The sequence below is a fragment of the Ornithorhynchus anatinus genome, chromosome 17, assembly GCF_004115215.2.
Source record: "Ornithorhynchus anatinus isolate Pmale09 chromosome 17, mOrnAna1.pri.v4, whole genome shotgun sequence".
NCBI classification, from domain to species: Eukaryota; Metazoa; Chordata; class Mammalia; order Monotremata; family Ornithorhynchidae; genus Ornithorhynchus; species Ornithorhynchus anatinus.
In genome coordinates this window covers 36,091,102-36,109,185 of record NC_041744.1, presented here as the reverse complement: position 1 = coordinate 36,109,185, position 18,084 = coordinate 36,091,102, and the positions used below count along the sequence as shown (strand labels likewise).

At 53.5% G+C, this 18,084-nt stretch overlaps 1 protein-coding gene across 14 annotated transcripts in view; it reads right to left on the bottom strand.

The window, feature by feature from the left end:
- Nucleotides 1–1,971: 1,971 nt before the first annotated feature.
- The window catches only part of BBX (BBX high mobility group box domain containing), a 193,071-nt gene continuing 176,958 nt past the window's right edge, over nt 1,972–18,084 (bottom strand). For 12 of the 14 annotated variants that reach the window (XM_039914521.1, XM_029082903.2, XM_029082902.2 and 9 more), the window contains 4 exons: nt 11,708–11,797; nt 8,294–8,491; nt 7,041–7,230; nt 1,972–2,101 (listed from right to left, as the gene is read on the bottom strand). In XM_039914521.1, coding sequence (XP_039770455.1) covers nt 2,014–2,101; nt 7,041–7,230; nt 8,294–8,491; nt 11,708–11,797 — 566 coding nt within the window. In that variant the 3' untranslated portion in view covers nt 1,972–2,013. The remainder of the gene's footprint in view (nt 2,102–7,040; nt 7,231–8,293; nt 8,492–11,707; nt 11,798–18,084) is intronic. The other 2 variants (XM_029082909.2, XM_007657330.4) reach the window with 1 other exon arrangement.

Here is an 18,084-nt window from a genome sequence, read left to right as displayed (position 1 = left end):
ACCGCTTTTTTTGGATTTCAGCTCACTCTCATCGCCCGCCGGGGCCTCCGACGCTCGGCAAAGCTGCTGGCACCGGTGATTCGTCTCGGACCTCGGGGTGGGGGTGACCAGGTTGGTTCCCGGCTGGGCACGAAGGCGGGGGGAGGCTCGACCCCTGATGACCCGTTAGGTCGGCTCTCCCCCCGCCCCCCGATAGAGCTCAGAGACCCTCTGCCGATCCCCCTCTCTCTACCAGGCACGCGATAAGGTGCACGTCTCTCGAACACTGGCACTGAAAGGTCTAGCCGCGACCGTGGAAAGCCCCACCTAGCCTGGGAGAAGAGAGAAGAGAGTTTCTCCTTTTTTTTCTTTTTTTTTTTTGTATGGCTATTTCATCAAATCACAGGTACAAAAATCATCGGTATCAATTCAGTCAAGTATAAATAAGAAGGCCGGATCGAACCAGGCAAACTTTTCATCCCTCCCAGACCTATTTCACGAGGCGTCCCCGGATCGATCTCACGCTCTCGAAATCCGGCCGGTGCGAAGACGGGTAGAAAAATTATTGCTGGAGTCCGATAATGACAATTGGGGTTGGATCGTTTCTTGTTTTTTGTGGTTTTTTTTGTGCTGCGATGCCAAAGCAGGGAAATGCTTTGTGCTACGGAACAAATACCCTGTAGAATTTATCGTTGCGGGATTGGTTTTGATTCATCGCTTTGCACCTGTTGCTAGGAGACAGGATACTGTCAGAATCAGGTGCGTGCATCAATGTGCTGAATGTTAGGAGCCGGGGGAGGGGAGAGGGAGGCAGGCTTGGCTCTGGTTTGTGCATGACTGGATGTGTGAAAGCAAGGAGACCCCAAATGCAGGAACGGGTTGGGGGGGTTTGCTCTACAACCTACCGGCTCTCCAGAGACCGCCGGCGTTCGCCCGAGGTTGGGCCCCCTTTCTCCAGCTGGCCCAGGTGAGGCGGCGGGGAGGTGCAGATCTGTTTCCCAGAGTTCATGCCATTTTGGAGGTCTTCGACGCTTTCAGGATCGTGAAGTAATACTAAGGTCACTTCTGAGCGATATTTTTCATCTTTTTTTTTTCTTCTTTTTTTTTTTTTTTTTTGCTTCTTTCCACATTCCCGCCCTTGCAGGCCCCTAAGCGAAAATAACCAAACCCTCGAGGCGTGAGACACACATTAAACTTCAGGGCTCTTACCCCAGCGGTGGGGGGGGGGGGGGGGGGGCGTAAGGTGGGGAAAGGTGGGGGGAGATTCACCATAATTTGCCCATTGCAATTTCTAAGGGGGGGGGGGGCGCGGGGGCGAGGGAGAGGAAGGAAGAAAAAACAAAACGCGACGTGTAAGAACAACCAGACTTTGCTTGTGTTTTTACCGCAAAACTACCACTCTCAGTGGCAATTCTCAAAGTGCAGAAAGATGTGAGCCTTGGAGCCCGGCCCACACCGCTCACCGACGGTGCGCCTGTTCCAGGCTGTTTGGGATTTTTCGGAACGGGACTTTAAATTTCTCCTACAATATAAATGTCGGCATAACCTATTATATAAACCATCTTAGAACTTAAATCTTCATGTACAAAAATGACTAAGAATATCTAATAATAACTAGTGCAGTGCGTCAGTTTTTGTTTTGTTTTTAGAATAACTAAGTATTATACGAAACTAGTTTTTTCCCCACTCTCCGGTTGGTGAAAACGGTTTTGCTCTACGAGCCGCCGCTTCCCAAGAACCATCTATTTACCAGTAAGAGCCTTCAATAGAAAGCAAAGTTCCAGGATCATTCCGTTTTCTGTTCGTGAGTTTTCGGACAAATAACCTCACCCTCGAAGTTTCCGGGGTCCTTGGGCCGAACCAGCCCCGAGGTCTCAGCTTCTGGCTTCAAGTGAAATCTGGGCCGTGCGGGTGGATAAGTAAGCACTTACGGGCAGTCTCGGTTTCCCATCCGCTGGGCTGACTGGCTTTCCTCAATAAAGACAAGGCTAGGATAATCGGGAAAGCACACTGTTTTACAATAAAGTGGGGCATTCACTGATCGGCGCAGGAGATGAGTACGGGAGCCTGGGGTCTTTCTTTCGGCTGTCCGTCGCGGGCCAACGGAGACCCCCTCTGGCTTCTGCAAAGCAAGGGCGAGGAGAGAGAGAGGGAGAGAGGAAATCAATCATCCAGTCTGGGTAAGTGCTTAGAGATCTGACTTCTGGGCTCCGGCCACATATCTGCCGCGTGACCTCGGGCAAGTCGCCTTCACGTCTCTGGGCCTCCTGTGTAAAATGGGGATAAGAGTGTGAATACCAAGTGGGACAGGGACTGTGTCCAACCTGATTAACGTGGATCTGCCCCAGTGATTAGAACACTGCTTGGCACATAGTAAGCACTTAACAAGTACCATCGTTAATATCACTATTGTAATGGCCGGGGAAAATGTCTTCCGTAAGTCTTCCTTCCGGTCTGCATTTATCACTTGTTCTGCTCTTTTTTTTATGGTATTTGTTAAGCCCTTACTAGGTGCCAGGTACTGTACTAAGCGTTGGGCTCACAGTCAGCGTGGCTCAGTGGAAGGAGCCCGGGCTTGGGAGTCAGAGGTCATGGATTCGAATCCCAGCTCTGCCACTTGTCAGCTCTGTGACTGTGGGCAAGTCACTTAACTTCTCTGTGCCTCAGTTACTGCATCTGTAAAATGAGGATTAACTGTGAGCCTCACGTGGGACAACCTGATCCCCCTGTATCTCCCCCAGCGCTTAGAACAGTGCTCTGCACATAGTAAGCGCTTAACAAATACCAACATTATTAATCCCCATTTTCCAGATGAGGGAAGTGAGGCCCAGGGCAAGGGAAGTGACTTGCCCAAGGTCACACAGCCAACCAGTGGTGGAGCTCTGTCCGACTCCCAGTCCCGTACTCTTTCCGCTAGGCCACACTGCTTCTCAGATCTATGTTGGTATTTGTTAAGCGCTTACTATGTGCCGAGCACTGTTCTAAGCGCTGGGGTAGACGCAGGGGAATCGGGTTGTCCCACGTGGGGCTCACAGTCTTAATTCCCATTTTACAGATGAGGTAACTGAGGCACAGAGAAGTGAAGTGACTCGCCCACAGTCACACAGCTGACAAGTGGCAGAGTGGGGATTCTCCCAATGAGGTCCATCGAGTCCTCAACTGTTCATTCCTCCATTGATTCGATGGTACCTATTGAGCGCTTACTGTGTGCCAAGCACTGTACTAAGCTCTTGGGGAGACTTTTCCCCCACTGTGCTGATGGGGCCGAGACCCAGACCGGTCGAAGATCCATCCAGAGGACCGCATTTTCCCTGGTTTACGGATCTCCCAGTCCTCTGGCTACTCAGCTGTGTATTAAGTCGCCCACCGTGGAGACTCAACTGTAAACGACTGTGGTATCTATTAAGTAGTTAGGGTCTGCCTAGCTCTGTACCGAGTGCTAGGGGAGATGATGATAATAATGTTGGTATTTGTTAAGCGCTTACTCTGTGCAGAGCACTGGTCTAAGCGCTGGGGTAGACACAAGGGAATCAGGTTGTCCCACGTGGGGCTCACAGTCTTAATCCCCATTTACAGATGAGGTCACTGAGGCCCAGAGAAGTGAAGTGACTTGCCCACAGTCACACAGCTAAGTGGCACAGCCGGGATTCAAACCCATGACCTCCGACTCCAAAGCCCGTGCTCTTTCCACTGAGCCACGCTGCTTCTCTAAGATAGACTAGAAGTGAATCAGACCCAACCTCTGCCCCACGTGGGGCTCTCAGTATCATGGGGGAGAACAGGTCCCGTTTTCCCGATGAGGAAACCGAGGCACGGCCACCTGAAGGACACCATCGCACAGCCCCGGCACCCGAGGACGACTCCCACGGAGCCCCGGTACCCAAGGGCGACCCTCACACAACCGAGAACCCGAGGGTGACTCTCTCACAATTCCCGGCACCCGAGGGCGACTATCCCACAGCCTCTAAGCTCGTCGCGGGCACGGAACGTGTCTGGTTACTGTTCAGTTGTACTCTCCCAACGGCTCAGTACAGTACTTTGCATGCGGCAAGCGCTCAGTAAACTCATGGAATGAACGAGTGAATCAAAGGGTGACTCTGGCACAGCCCCCGCACCTGAGGGCAACTCTCACACCGGCCTGGCGCCCCTGGGAGGCCAGGACCAGGTCTCCCAGCTCCTCCCAGTCTTCACCCCTCCTTCCCTCCCCTTGCCTATGGCACTGGCAATGAGAGGGGCTGGCAACGGGATCCTTGGCACCTCTTCTTCTAGGACAAATTAGCCACTGGCGCAAAACACTTCTGTCATTACGTTTGGAAGGAACCAGCCGGAGATGCCGGGAAAGGGGAGAGCTTCGACGGAAACTTTCCGGGGGGCAGCTCATTTCCCACAGCGCTCCTCCTCGATACGGGGAACCAGAAGTCCCCGCTTGGCGAGACTGAAGGAAAATGATGGAAAATTCTAACGGACTCTACCCATTTGATATTGCCAATGATAGATCTGGCAACTCCTTGACACTCACTAGCCAAGTCGGCCGGGTAGGTTCTCCAAGAGATCAATCTTTTCAAAGGCTTAATCAAGCCCGCTTCTGGGTTGTTCCTGTCTGTTTCTTTCACTGGTATTTATTAAAGCGCTAAACCCCGGGCCGGGCGCTGCACGAATCTCTGGGTAGATGACAGCTAATCGGGTCGGACACGGTCTGGGTCCCACAAGGGGCTCGCAGTCTCTATCCCCATTTTACGGATGAGATAACTGAGGTACAGAAAAGTGAAGTGACTTGCCCAGGTTCACAGACAGCAGACTTGCGGCGGTGCCGGAAATAGAACCCCGGTCCGAAGACTCCCGGGCCCGGGCTCTTTCCCCTAGGCCACGCTGCTCCTCTTTCTCCTCAAGAGGCACAGATCAACAGAGGTCTAAGTAGGCTCGATGAATAAGACTGACCGAGGCAGACCGATTTCATTATCACTGTTTCCACCCCCTCTTGGACACCCGGTGGAAATTTCCATTTCTTTGTTACCCCCTGCTCAAGGTGGTAGTCCAACACAAGAATCTGACACTCTGGAAAAAACTGCTAAGGAATCAGAACGATCAATGGGAAAATGAAGGAGATAACACGGGGTATTTAAGAGTCTAAGCAGGGTATGGATTTTTAGAGGCTTATCTGACTTGAACCCAATTGCGACCCTGCCGACCACCTTTTTTTAAAAAACCTGAAAAACGGAAATCTGGCTAAGTTTTTTCTTAATATTCTCAGAACCCAAACGCTCTCAAGTTGAACGGCAATTCCATCTTAATTAAGTCGGAGTCCAACTTCAGTAGCTTTAGCCCAGTCGATAGGACCGACAGGTCTTTCGGTACCGGATACCGGAAAAGCTGGGCCGCTTATAGCAGTGTGGCCCAGTGGAAAGAGCACAGGGCCGGAAGACAGGGCAAGGCGCTAAACCTCTCTTTTTTTCTGGTATCTGTTAAGTTCTTATTATTCTATTAATTGCTATTATTTTTGTCTGTCTCCCCGGACTAGACTGTAAGCCCGTCAATGGGCAGGGACCGTCTCTATCTGTTGCCGATTTGTACATTCCAACCGCTTAGTACAGTGCTCTGCACGTAGTAAGCGCTCAATAAATACTATTGAATGAATGAATGTATTGAGCATTGTTCTAAGCACTCGGGGTAGTTACAAATTCATTAGATTGAACACAGTCCCTGTCCTGCATGGGGCTTGCAGACTGAGTAAGAGGGAGAACAGGAAAACTGAGGCGCAGGGAAGCGGAGTGACGTGCCCCAAGCCAGCCAGGAAGCGATTGGCAGAGCAGGATTAGAACCCGGGTCCTCTGATTCCCACGCCTGTGCCTATCCACTGCGTCACGCCGCTTCTCTGAGCTCCGTCAAATGGGGATTCGATACCCGTCTGCCTTCCCCATTGGACCGTGAGCCCCGGCGCAACAGGGACGGGCTCTGATCTGACTGTGCGCTGTTCGGCACCGGGCAGTCGCTTAACAGATATCGCCATCGGTATTATTTTTCAATGGGATTTCCCTTCACCCTGTGGTAGAGTCTGGAGATTCCTTGGGTCCCTGGGATCAGTGACCCTTCCTGCTCCAGAGTCGCGGTCCCTGGCTCAGACCCAGAGGTGCGGCCTTCGGGGCAACGCCGGAGGCCACCTCCCCGGATCCGGCACAGACCCATCCCTGTTGTGGGCGCCCACGGGCAACGGTGACCCAACCTTTGCACCACTTGCTGATGCAGGAAAAGGGCACTTTTCCTGAGAGAGTCCTTGCTGTGCCGGTGTCGACACACATCAAAGTAAAAGCTAAAATAACCCCATGCCCTCCAAAAATTTACGTTTTCCCTTTAAGTCTGAAAGAGCCCAATCCAACCCATAAGCGATGTAGTTTAGTGGACGCAGCCCGGGCCTGGGAGTCAGGAGGATCTGAGTTCCAATCCCGGCTTCACTATACGTCTACTGTGTGACCTCGGGCAAGTCATTTCACTTCTCTGTGCTTCAGTTACCTCATCTATAAAAGGGGGATTAAGTCCGTGAGCCCCATTGTGGGGCACGGACTTTGTCCGTCCTGATTTTCTTGCATCTACCCCGGTGCTCAAAACAGTGCCTGGGACATAGTAAGCGCTTAATAAACATCGCAATCATCTTCATCAAATCGGAAAGGTGTCACTGTTGAACAAGACGCAGCATGGCTACTGGATACAGCACGGGCCCGGGAGTAAGAAGGACCTGGGTTCTGATCCCGCCTGTACCACCTGTCTGCTGCGTGGCCTTGGGCAGATCGATTCACTTCTCTGGGTCTCAGTCCCCGCATCTGGTAAATGGGGAGTAAGACCGGGAGCCCCAGGTGGGATAAGGACCGTGTCCAGCCCGAAGGGCTTGCAACTACACCGGCTCTCAGCAGAGCGCCTGGTACAGAGTAAGCGCTTAACAAATACCATTTAAAAAAAAAAAAAAGAAAGGACCAGAAGGCCACGTGTGGCACTCTGTGGGTGTCCTCCAGGGCTTCCCCGGGAGGCAGCTACCCGGGGAGGGGGCGACGCGGGCCTCGCGTACCAACCTGTGCACATTCTCCATGGCTGCCACCTCAGCCAGGGCGGCGAGACTGAAGAAGGCAGACACAGCCGGCATGTCTGCGACGTGATGCGCCTCCTCCGCCTCGGTGCCTCCGGGGAACTCGTCGCCGGCGTCCGGCTCGGCGCCCGCCGTCTTGGGAAGCTCGCTCTGCAGTTGCTCCTTGGCTCTGTCATCTACACGAGGAAAGGGGGTTGGGGCAATCGTGAGGCTTCAGGAGAACCACAGACTGTCGTCTCACAGAGCTGTGCTGAGACCACCCAGGGAGGCAGGGGTTTGCTTCTTAGAGGACTGTTTCCCCTCAAAGATGAAGGCTGATGAGCCTTCTGCTTGGAAGAGAAGATTCCTAGCAGGAAATGGCTGCTCTCGCGAATCTGGGCTGGGCAGAGGGATAAAGGGAACGTAACTCCCTTTACGTAACGGAGAACTCCCCGACCGAAGGAGGCCCGGTGACTTATCCCCCTGAGTTTTCCTGAAGCGGGGTTTCGGCGTAACCACACACTGGGCAGAGAGCTCGTGTATTTTTCCCTGAGCGAGAAATCGAGAGTGGGTGGTTTCTCGGGGATGCTGAGCATTTTGGTGATCACCGCCCCACGCCGGGCACCGAAGCAGAGGTGGGCATCAGGATGCCAGGCCGGGGCAGACCAGACCTGCCGGGGCCGGCCGGCGGTGCCGCGGGAGCGGGGGGAGGTTGCCGGGGCCCGAGACCTGATGCTGGTGGGTCACGGCCGGACAGAGGGGGCAGAAGTCAGGCAGATGGGGGGAGATGCAGAGTGGGGGGGGTCCGTATATCCCGGGATTATTAAGTCCCAGCAGCCCCTTTGCCCAGTCGACCCTGATCGCGGCTCGCGACTGAGTCGAAGCGAAGGACGGGAATGTAAGGGGTCCGCCAAGGGCAGCTGTGCCATCAGCCTGTGGAGACTTCCCAATCCAGAAGGTCCCAGGGCCGGAGCCCGGGCAACCCACCAGGTGACTCGGGGAAGACTCGGAAAAGGGGGTTCGGGTCGAGAGCGCTGGTCATGGCTATGTCGCGCTCCCTCTGACCTCTGACCCCGGGTCACCACAGTTCCAAGATAAAAGAGGGCGGGGACATTCCCGGAGGGAGGCTGTCTCTCTCCTCACCCCCAGGCTGGCCTGGTCTCCCCGCCGAGACCCCAAAAAGCCCAGAGGGGTCGTGTCCGTCCCGTCACGGGCCACACATCCTCCCCACCCCGAACCCCGGCCGCCACTCCTCCTCACCTAGAGACTCCCCGGCCGGGGACACCTGTCCGTCGGCCGTCCTGACGAGGTGGGTGATCTTCGTTTTCCTCGCTTTCCGCTTCTGGCTGCCGACCAGGGGCTCGTGTGCGGCCGCCGGCTCCGCGCCGTCCGGGATCGCTGCAGCGTTCTTACTCTTGCGGGCAGGCTCCGTCGGGGCTCTGTCTTCGGGAAATATGGCTGCAACGGGAACACAGACGGACACGCACAACTCATGTGACAACCGTGGTGCTGACCGCCCAAACCCTCCCAACCCTCTACCTCAGCCGGACGGGGAATAGGAGGCAGCTGGAGTCCGCGTGAGGCCGACGAGATGCAATCCTGTCGCATCCAGGGGCTGGTCAACGGCCCTGACCCAAATGTCCCTCGTCCACCAGGCCGGCAGAGAGATCTGTCTGCAACCGCTCTGAGAAGCGGCAGTGGCCTCGTGGATGGAGGGCGGGCCTGGGAGTCAGCAGGACCCAGGTTCTAGTCCTGGCTCCACCGCCTGTCAGCCCGGAGCAAGTCGCCTCACCTCCCTGTGCCTCAGTTCCCTCATCTGTAAAATGGGGATTAAGACCGTGAACCCCATTTGGGACAGGGGCTGTGTGCGACCTGTTTACTTACCTCTACCCCAGCGCTTAGTGCGGTGCCTGGCACATAGAAAGCGCTTTACAAATACCACGACAGGAAAAAAAAGCAAGCAAACAAAGCAAGACCGGAGAGGCGGAGGCGGCACTGCGGAGGACAGCCTGCAAGCAGAAGGAATTAGCACCTCCCCTCACTCCCTACCGCCCCACGTCTCTGACCCGGTTCTCTGTTCTGGACACTCTGGGGAGCCCTGGAGGTCTAGAGGAGGCTTTCGGGGGGTCTCGAGACCAGAGGCACTGGGAGGAAGGGCATTATTTCTGAGTTCCAACTACTCCTCTAGTAGAAAGGACGAGAGACCAAATCCTCCCCACCCCGACGAGTCCCCGATGGGCACGCTCAGAACACGCTGCTCCCTGGAGCCTCGGCTGCAGGACTTGGCCCCTTGGCCGTGCCCCTGCCCACCGGGGTTCTCTGGGGCTATCCTCCCGCCCCTCCCCCTGAATCTAACACCAGCTGGATTCTGGATTTTAGAGGTTGGCGGCGGTAGAAGAGGGTCACTCAAGGCCAGAGAGCCTGTTATCTGGATGAGCCACAACTTTCCTTGGACCCTGAAGGAGCTGGAAAATTCCCTCTTAGGGAAACCAAGTTCCAGACCCCAGAGTACCCGCGTCCGATGACGACGGCCAAACTCAAAAGCTTTACGGGTGCCGCCGGGGGCCAGGAGGACGGACACAGACCCTCCCGCTTCTGCTCCCGCCTTAAAATGGCTGCAAAAGCAATGACTCATGGGAGAAGAGAGACGCCATCTAAGTTTCCACCCACAGACACGTCCTGTTGACGTGCGTCTACCCCCAGGCCACAGTCGGTCCGTCAGCCCCTCCGGGGAAATCCCCTCAAGCCCCAGAGAAAGGATTGCAAGGGGCCATCTCTCCTCCTCTCCTCACATCTACTCATTCCTGAGGGGAGCCACTAGCGAGGGCCAGAGAAGGAAGGATTACTCGCTGCACAATTATTAATATCATCATCATCTAGGGAACAGATGCCCAAGGCAGTCGGAGGAAGGAAGATCGGAGAGGCCTGGCCCATCCACGCGTTGGTACCTAGTGGCTGCGGAACCACTTACATTTCCAAAAATCTTCATGATCCCTGCTCTCCCTTGGGGGAGAAATTGGGTCCCGTAAAGTCCCTCCGGCTCTCCCTCCTCAAGAATGAGCCTTTCAAACCCACTGCCCTCTTCACTTCCCTGTGCCCATCCCGCCATCATTCATCCAGTGGTATTTACTGAGCGCTTACTATGGGCAGAGCAGTGTGCCAAGCGCCTGGGAGGGTACGACGGAATCGGCGGACACGTTCCCTGCATCTAGAGAGCTTACCGTCGAGAGGGGGAGGCAGACAGCAATAGGAATAAATAGGTAATTTAGAACATATAATTTCAAGACACGTACATAAACGCTGCGGGGTCGGGGTGACTATCTAGCGTCCAAATGTCCAGTGAGGGACCCAAACTGCACAGGTGACAAAGCGATAGTGGGCGGGGAAATAGGGTGGGAGGGACGAGGAGAGACCTTACATCTTTATTTCAGCCCTGGAACACCAGACATTCGGCCCATCTACTTTCCAATGAGCAACACTGACCACTGGTCGTGGAGGGTAAAGGTAGGAACCACTCAGAATCAATGATCCTTACCGAGCACTTACTATGTGCAGAACACTGTGTTAAGCGCTTGGGAGAGTACAAACAGAATGAGCAGACTCGTTCCCTGCCCAGAATTCTGCAAAATAAAATTTCCATCCATTATGAACCCTGCCATCCCTTATGACCTTGGTTATTATTATTACTCTTATTAATCATTATGATGTATTTGATAAGCACTTACCACGTAAGCACCGATTACAAGGCATTCAAGTTGGACACAGTCCCTGTCCCTCACGGGGGCTCACAGTCTAAGCAGGAGGGAGAAACACGGTATTGAATCCCCATTTTACAGCTGAGGAAACTGAGGCCCAGAGGTCACCCAGCAAGCAAGTGGCAGAGCCGGGAGAAGAACCTAGGTCCGTGTTCTTTCCACCGGGCCACACTGCTTCTCTGCCGGTCAGCCCATTTCCAAGGCCAGGTGGAAGGGAGAGACGGGGTTACCAGCCAGGGGTGCTATTTCTGGGCTCTGAGTGACATCATGTTATTAAGATGAGGCATAAAAGGTGTGTGAAAAAGGCGAGGGTTGTTTCAGCGATATTCAAAGGCCCCACCCGCAGAATGCTTACCAGTTGGTTTTACACGCAGATGGAGGCGTTCCATCCTGTGTCCCGCTATCACCGAGTGGGACACAGCTTCACTGTCCCACTGTCACAGCTTCGCTGTGCCTTCCCAGATCGGATCAAAGAGAGGGGCTAGACCACCCTGCATTACAGAGAGGGGCTTCCCTGTGGCTTCAAGTTGTAGCAAAACAAAGGGAAACAGCGTGTAATTATGCTGGGGCACCGTAATGACTCACAGGGGCTCCTCAGCATGTTCTCTCTCTCACAGAGAGGGGCTATATGGGGGAGGGGGGGGGTCCTCTTTATCTCCAGAGAGGGTCTGCACTGAGGGCAGAGAGGGGCTACACTGGGGGTTCTCTCCATCACAGACAGGGGCTACACAGCAGGTTCACTGGGACCCAGAGCGGGGTGCCACGCTACCAGGGTTTGGCCAAGATGGGGAGTCGACGAGGGCGCGGCAGGCAGCGAGGCAGGAAGGAAAGGATTAGGAGAGATGAAAAGGGTGCAAGATCCGAGGCAGGACTCCTGCAGGACAGAGCGAGGAACCCATAATGCAATTTGCACCAGTACCTTTTTCTGGAACATTAGCCTTCTCCTTTTTGTGCTTATATTTGCTGACAATTTTGTGGAATAGGTGCTTTTTCTGAGACTGGATTGAACCTACAGACGATATTAATATAAATACATTTTTAATGGCGTATTCAGCAAAACCAGGCCGCCCACAAGGGACCCTTCCCACCCACCGCAGAAGCCCCCAGGCCCGCACGCCACCAGCCCACGCGGCTAACCGAGAGGGGAAGAGAACCCAGGCGAGGGACTCCATCTTCCTGCCAAATTCCAGTTTCCGCTTGGCATTTCTCTGGGCACTCACTGAGCTAGGGGAAAGAACTAAGCCGTTTCTTCAGACGTTCACCCGTTCACCCGGGTGTCCGAGGCGGAAACCGCACAGATGGGGCGAGGGAAACTGCAGCTGAGGGCTCTGAAGAGGGAAAACGCATTAGCGACTGAGCCGTCGGTAATTCGTTCGCACCCTGTAATTTGAACCAAGACGCTACTTATAAACGCACGAACCATCCCCCCCACAGAAGGACTGGTGGCGGCTTTAATATCGCATTTTTCTCCACGGTATTTGTTAAGCGCTTACTATGTACCAGCCACTGTTCTAAGCGCTGGGGTAGATGCGAGTAAATCAGGTTGAACAAAGTCCCTGTCCCACTTGGGGCTCACGGCCTTAATCCCCATTTTTCAGATAAAGGAACCGAGGCACGGACAAGTGAAGCGACTTGCCCGAGGTCACACGACAGACAGGTGGCGGAGCCAGGGTTAGAACCCAGGTCCTTCTGACTCCCGAGCCTGTGCTCTATTCGCTTGGCCAAGCTGCTTCTCAGTTAAGTGACTTTACTGAGTTAAGTGACTCGCCCCAGGTCACAGACAAGTGGAGGAGCCGGGATTAGAACCTAGGACCTTCTGAACCAAGACCCGTGCTCCATCCCCTAAGGTCACCTGGTAAACTCCCAGAAGGCGCGGATCATTTCTACTAACTTTATCATACTCTCCCCACTGTGGGCGGGGAATGTGTCTGTTATATTGTTATACTGTACTCTCCCAGGCGCTTAGTACAGTGCCCTGTACCCGGTAAGCACTCGATAAATACAACTGACTGACTGAATACCACGCTCTGCACAGAGAGAGCGCTCAAGAAATACTACCGAATGACCGAGCCGAGCCCTCCCAGCTAGCTACTGAGCAACGCCACGGAGAGCTGGGTTTTTCAGAAGAGATGGGTGGTCCCCCAAGAGTTACCGAGTCCGTAATCCCCGGGAGACCTTCTTGGCTTGGCAGATCATAATAGGAGAAGCTTACCGTGGATTTGGGGCGGGGGCTGGGGAGGCAGAGGCATGGTTTCATTAACGACGCTTTTCTCATTAGATAAGACCACCGACGGTCCATTTCTTGTACCAGGAAGAAAGCTCAAGGAATTAGCGTCCTCCACTTAATCATAAGTTAAGGAACTTTAAACCTACTTAACACATTTCCATTTAGAATCATTAACGTGACAACAGGGCCCAGGTAGACAGAGGTCAGAGAGGAGCGGGCAGTAACCATTTGTCTGTGTGGACCAGAGTGGCATTATGGAAAATGTCACTATCGATAACACGATTAAAAACACAGAAACAGGCAGGGCATCCCAAAGCTGAACAGCAACAACACCGACTACTGTTTTTCAAACACATCTTGCACTTACTGTGTGCCAGGCACTGTACTAAGCACTGGGGAAGATGCAAGCTAATCAGGTTGGACACAGTCCCTGTCCCCGGTGGGGCTCCCAGCCTTAAACCTCATTTTCCAGGTGAGGGAACTGAGGGACAGAGAAGTGAAGTGACTTGTCCAAGGTCCCAGAGTAGACGGATGGCAGTGCCAGGATTAGAACCCAGGTCCTACCGACTCCCAGGCTCGGGGTCTTTCCACTAGACCATGCTGCTTCCCAATCTGATTGATATGGCGACCCTTACTCCCATCTCAGCCCACAAAAGCAGCTCTTCAGGAGGAATTCAAGATGCCCGAGGGCAGATCCTTGCCCCGAGACGGCTAGATTGCCGGGAAGGCAGGACGGCACCTCTGACTTCTGTGGTGGGATTCCCCACGTTCCCAAGACGGCACTCTGCGTCCCACGGAGGTTCATTAGACGAGGCTGTTGATGATGACTGTGCTGGAAATGACCGAGCCGGTGGGCTGGGGACCCTAAATAAGTGTCTACCCCGCTGCCGACCCTGGACTGATATCGTCCCCCTCCCCTTTCATAGCCAAGAGTCCTCCACTTTCCCTACCTCAGAGCCCTCCTAAACTGCACATCTCCTCCAAGAGACCTGACGAAACCCTCATCTTCCCTACCCACACTCCCCCCTCAGAAAGGGAAACGTGCCTGCTAATTCTGTTGCACTTACTCTCCCGAGCGCTTAGTACAGTGCTCTGCACATAGTAAGCGCTCAACAAATACCATTCACCGACTGATCTATGCTCTCAGGTCTGTGCCCCTTTAGCCCTTAGCATTCACCTCACCCTCGGTTGTGTACATAACCTTACACTCCGCCACTTCCCCATCCACAAATCACATTAATGTCTTAGGCTGTAAGATCCTTGTGGGCAGGGATCGTGTCTACCGACTCTTCTGTACTATCCTTAGTGTTTAGTCAAGGCCTCTTCACACGGTCAGCGCTCAATAAATACCATCGACTGACCCACTGGCAACTTTGACTTCAAGGACCATCCTCCTTGATTTGAAAGAGGAGCTTGTTCATTCTCCATTCTGGACTTTCTAGGCCCCCGACATCGTATAACGGTCACCAAAGGGTGTTTCGCACCCTACAGCAGAGAGCGGGACGTGATGCGGAGGAGTCAACTGGCCTGGAGGATGGATAACAAGAAAATGGAGGCCACTGGAAGACAATGGGATGACATCCTTGCCTTACAAGGGTTTTTTATTTTCTTATGGTATCTGTAAAGCACTTACTAGGGTAGATCTGAGCTAATTGGGTTGGACACAGTCCACGTCCTATGTGGGGCTCACAGTCTTCATCCCCATTTTACAGATGAGGGAACTGAAGCACAGAGAAGCAAAGTGCCTTGCCCAAGGTCTCGCAGCAGACAAGAGGCCGAGCCGGCATTAGAACACAGGTCCTCCTTACTCCTGGAGACACGATGCATTCAAAATAAACTCCCACCCTGACCGAGCTCAGAGAAACTCAGAATAAAACTACCTCATCAACTTTTCCTTCTGCGTTTGCTCTCTCATCGCCAGGGGTTCAGGAAACGGTGACTCCATCTTTCCCATCCCACCCCCTGCCCCTAATTCTGAAATTGCAGCCGCAAACTGAAACTAAGTAAATGGCCATTTCAGAGATGAAGGAGGAAACCGGAATGAGACCCACTGGGGATGGGCAGATTGATGGAGTGGGGAGTGATCCAGGAGTTAGAAGGGGAAAAAACAGCAATTTCAGAGAGAAGAGGAAAGTGAAAGGTTTTGTTCCGCTCGTCTGGAGAGATGTATAATAGGCATTTTTCACTGAGGCCCTTAAAGACTAGGAAGTCTGCTACAAACAGTGAATCAGAAATGGAAAGGTCTCCGGGTTGGCAGTGGAGCTGGCACACAGACAGAGTAGGGGTAGACAGTTTTATGGTATTTGTTAAATGCTTACTATGTGCCAGGCACTGTACTAAGCGCTGGGGTAGAGACAAGCGAATCTGGTTGGACAGTGTCTCTGCCCCCTGTGGGGCTCATAGTTTGAATCCCATTTTACAGACTAGGTAACTGAGACAGAGAAGTGAAGTGGCTTGCCCAAGGTCACACAGCAGACAAGTGGTGGAGCCGGGTCCTCCTGACTCCCAGGCCCGTGCTCTACCCACTAAGCCATGCTGCTTCTCAGTTGAGAGCCAGGATGGAACTGCAGGAGGAGAAAGACCCTTGAGTTGGATCGATCAGTCAGTCGCTGCCATTTACTGAGCTTGTGCTCTGCAACATACTGAGCGCTCGGGGAGAGTCCGCTAATTATAGAGTCGGGTGGGCACGATCCCTGCCCTCTAGGAGCTGGGGGTTCCTGCCCAGCTCATCTGGAACAGAGGTGATGTGGAGGCGATGGATGGATTGGTCCTGCAGCCGTTAGCATAATGGGAGCTCAGCGCAAGTCAAGAGAGTTTCCCTCACCCGTCCCGTACGTATCACCGGCCCGGGAAGTCTGGGGCTGAACCCCGAGACAGGTGGAGAAGTCTATACCCGAGGGCGTAACGATGATACGTAACTGCGGCGTTCGTTGAGGAATTACCATGTGCTGAGCACTGCCCTGAGCCCTACATGGGGCTCACGGTCTGTAGGAGGCCAAAGGGGTATTAAATGCTCATTTGGCAGATGAGGAAACTGAGGCCAGGAAAATTACGTGACTCGTCCAAGGTCACAAAGCAGGTAAGCGGGGGTGCCGGGATTAGAAGCAGGTCCATGCTCTTTGCGCTTGGCCACAGTGCTTCTAAACTTCCCATTTGGATTCATTTCTTAAAAAAAGCCTATCACTTGCTCTGGTTTCAGGGCTTGGCAGGGAACCTTTAGATTTCCCCTAATAGTAATACAAACCGTATTTATTGCTTGTTTACTCCGTCCCCCTCCTCGGCCCCCTCCTCCGGCCCCCAAGACTCTGCTAAATGCTGGAGTAGTCAGATAATTACATCAGGCACAGACTCTGTTGCAAACAAAGGCCGGAGTTTAAGGGTGACAAGAGAGTTCATTCATTCATTCAATAGTATTTATTGAGCGCTTACTATGTGCAGAGCACTGTACTAAGCGCTTGGAATGAACAAGTCGGCAACAGATAGAGACGGTCCCCGCCGTCTGACGGGCTTACGGTCTCATCGGGGGAAGTTAGCTCCTTCCCATTTGACAGGTGCGGAAACTAAGGCCCAGAGAAGTTCAGTGACCGTCCAAGGTTACACGGCAGGCTGGAGAAAGACCTGGGATTTGGAACCCAGTTCTCTTAACTCCCAGCCCCAGGCTCATTGCCTCCCTTGTGGAAAAATGCACCTGACCTTTGCTTCTCTAAGCCCAAGCCCTCGGTTAACCTTAGAATGTCTCTCCCAGAATCCTCCGGGTGGGAAGGGAGGAGGAAGGAGCCAAATGAAAAGCCTGACCACGATCTGAGGAGCATCCTGGAAGTAGGAATTTGAATAGAATGATGTAGCCAGAGGTAGGAAGAGAAGGAAAAAGCCAAACCACTGGTTCGTTTCCCAGCTGCAGTGAGGACGCCCCGTCTCCCTCCGACAAGAAGTCTTTGGGCAGAAGAGAGTACCACCGTTCCAATGGCCTGATGGGCAACTTTCAGAGGATTATCTCCCACAGCCCTCTGGGGACGGGCAGGGAGGAGGAAGGAGCCAACCGAAAAGGCTGATCGTGGCCTGAACGTGGAACAGGAAGCATCCCAGAAGTAGGTATTGGAGTAGAACGATGTACCCAGAGGTGGGAAGAGAAGGACAAAGACTTAAACCGCTCATTTGTTCCCCGGATGCAACAGGGGCACCTAGACTCTCTGCGCCAAGTCTTTGGAAAGATGAGATTCCCACCGTCCACTGGCCCGACGGGAAACTCACCAGCCCGTGGCGTGTCAGTGTTACCGACTGGGAGAACGTGAGGGAGGGGAAAGCATATGAAACAGCTGCTGAAGGTGCTCGGGGAGTTGGAGGGAGGGCAGAAAGAGCTCTCAACAACCCCACACCGCACTGTGTTCACGCAACACACGTAAAACCACCGCAACGAAACATGGGTGGGAACAACTCCCGGATGAAACTGCATGGTCAACGTATCCTCGGGAAAGATTTCTAAGGCCCTTGAATTGCTTGGCCTGAGAGCTAACGATAAGGATAAAAACATAATCACAGTAATAATAGTGTTATTGGTTAAACGCTTACTGTGGAATAATAACGATATTAACAATAGTGGTATCTGTTAAGCATTTTCTAAGTGCCACTGGGATAGATACAAGATAATCGAGTCCTTCACGAGCCTCTCAATTTAAGTAGGAGGACGAACAGGAAGATACCAAGTATCTACCCCGGGGCAGATACCAAGTTATCGGTTTCGACACAGTCCATGTCAGGCAGGGGACTCCCAGCCTAGCTAAGAGGGAGGTAGGACCGAATCCCCATTTTACAAATGCCGAAACTGAGGCCCAGAGAAGTGAAGTGATCGCTCGGGATCCTACAGCAGACAAGCGGCTGAGCCGGGATCGGAACCCAGGTCCTCCGACTCCCGGGCCCTAACTCTTTCCGCTAGGCTGTACTGCTTCTCAGCAGGTCCACCTGCTTCTGAACCGCCCCAGCCTCGACTACAGCCCCGGGACTACTCAAAACATCATCGACTGACACATCCCTGACCGTTTCCCAATCCCCACAAAACCTCCTTGCGATTG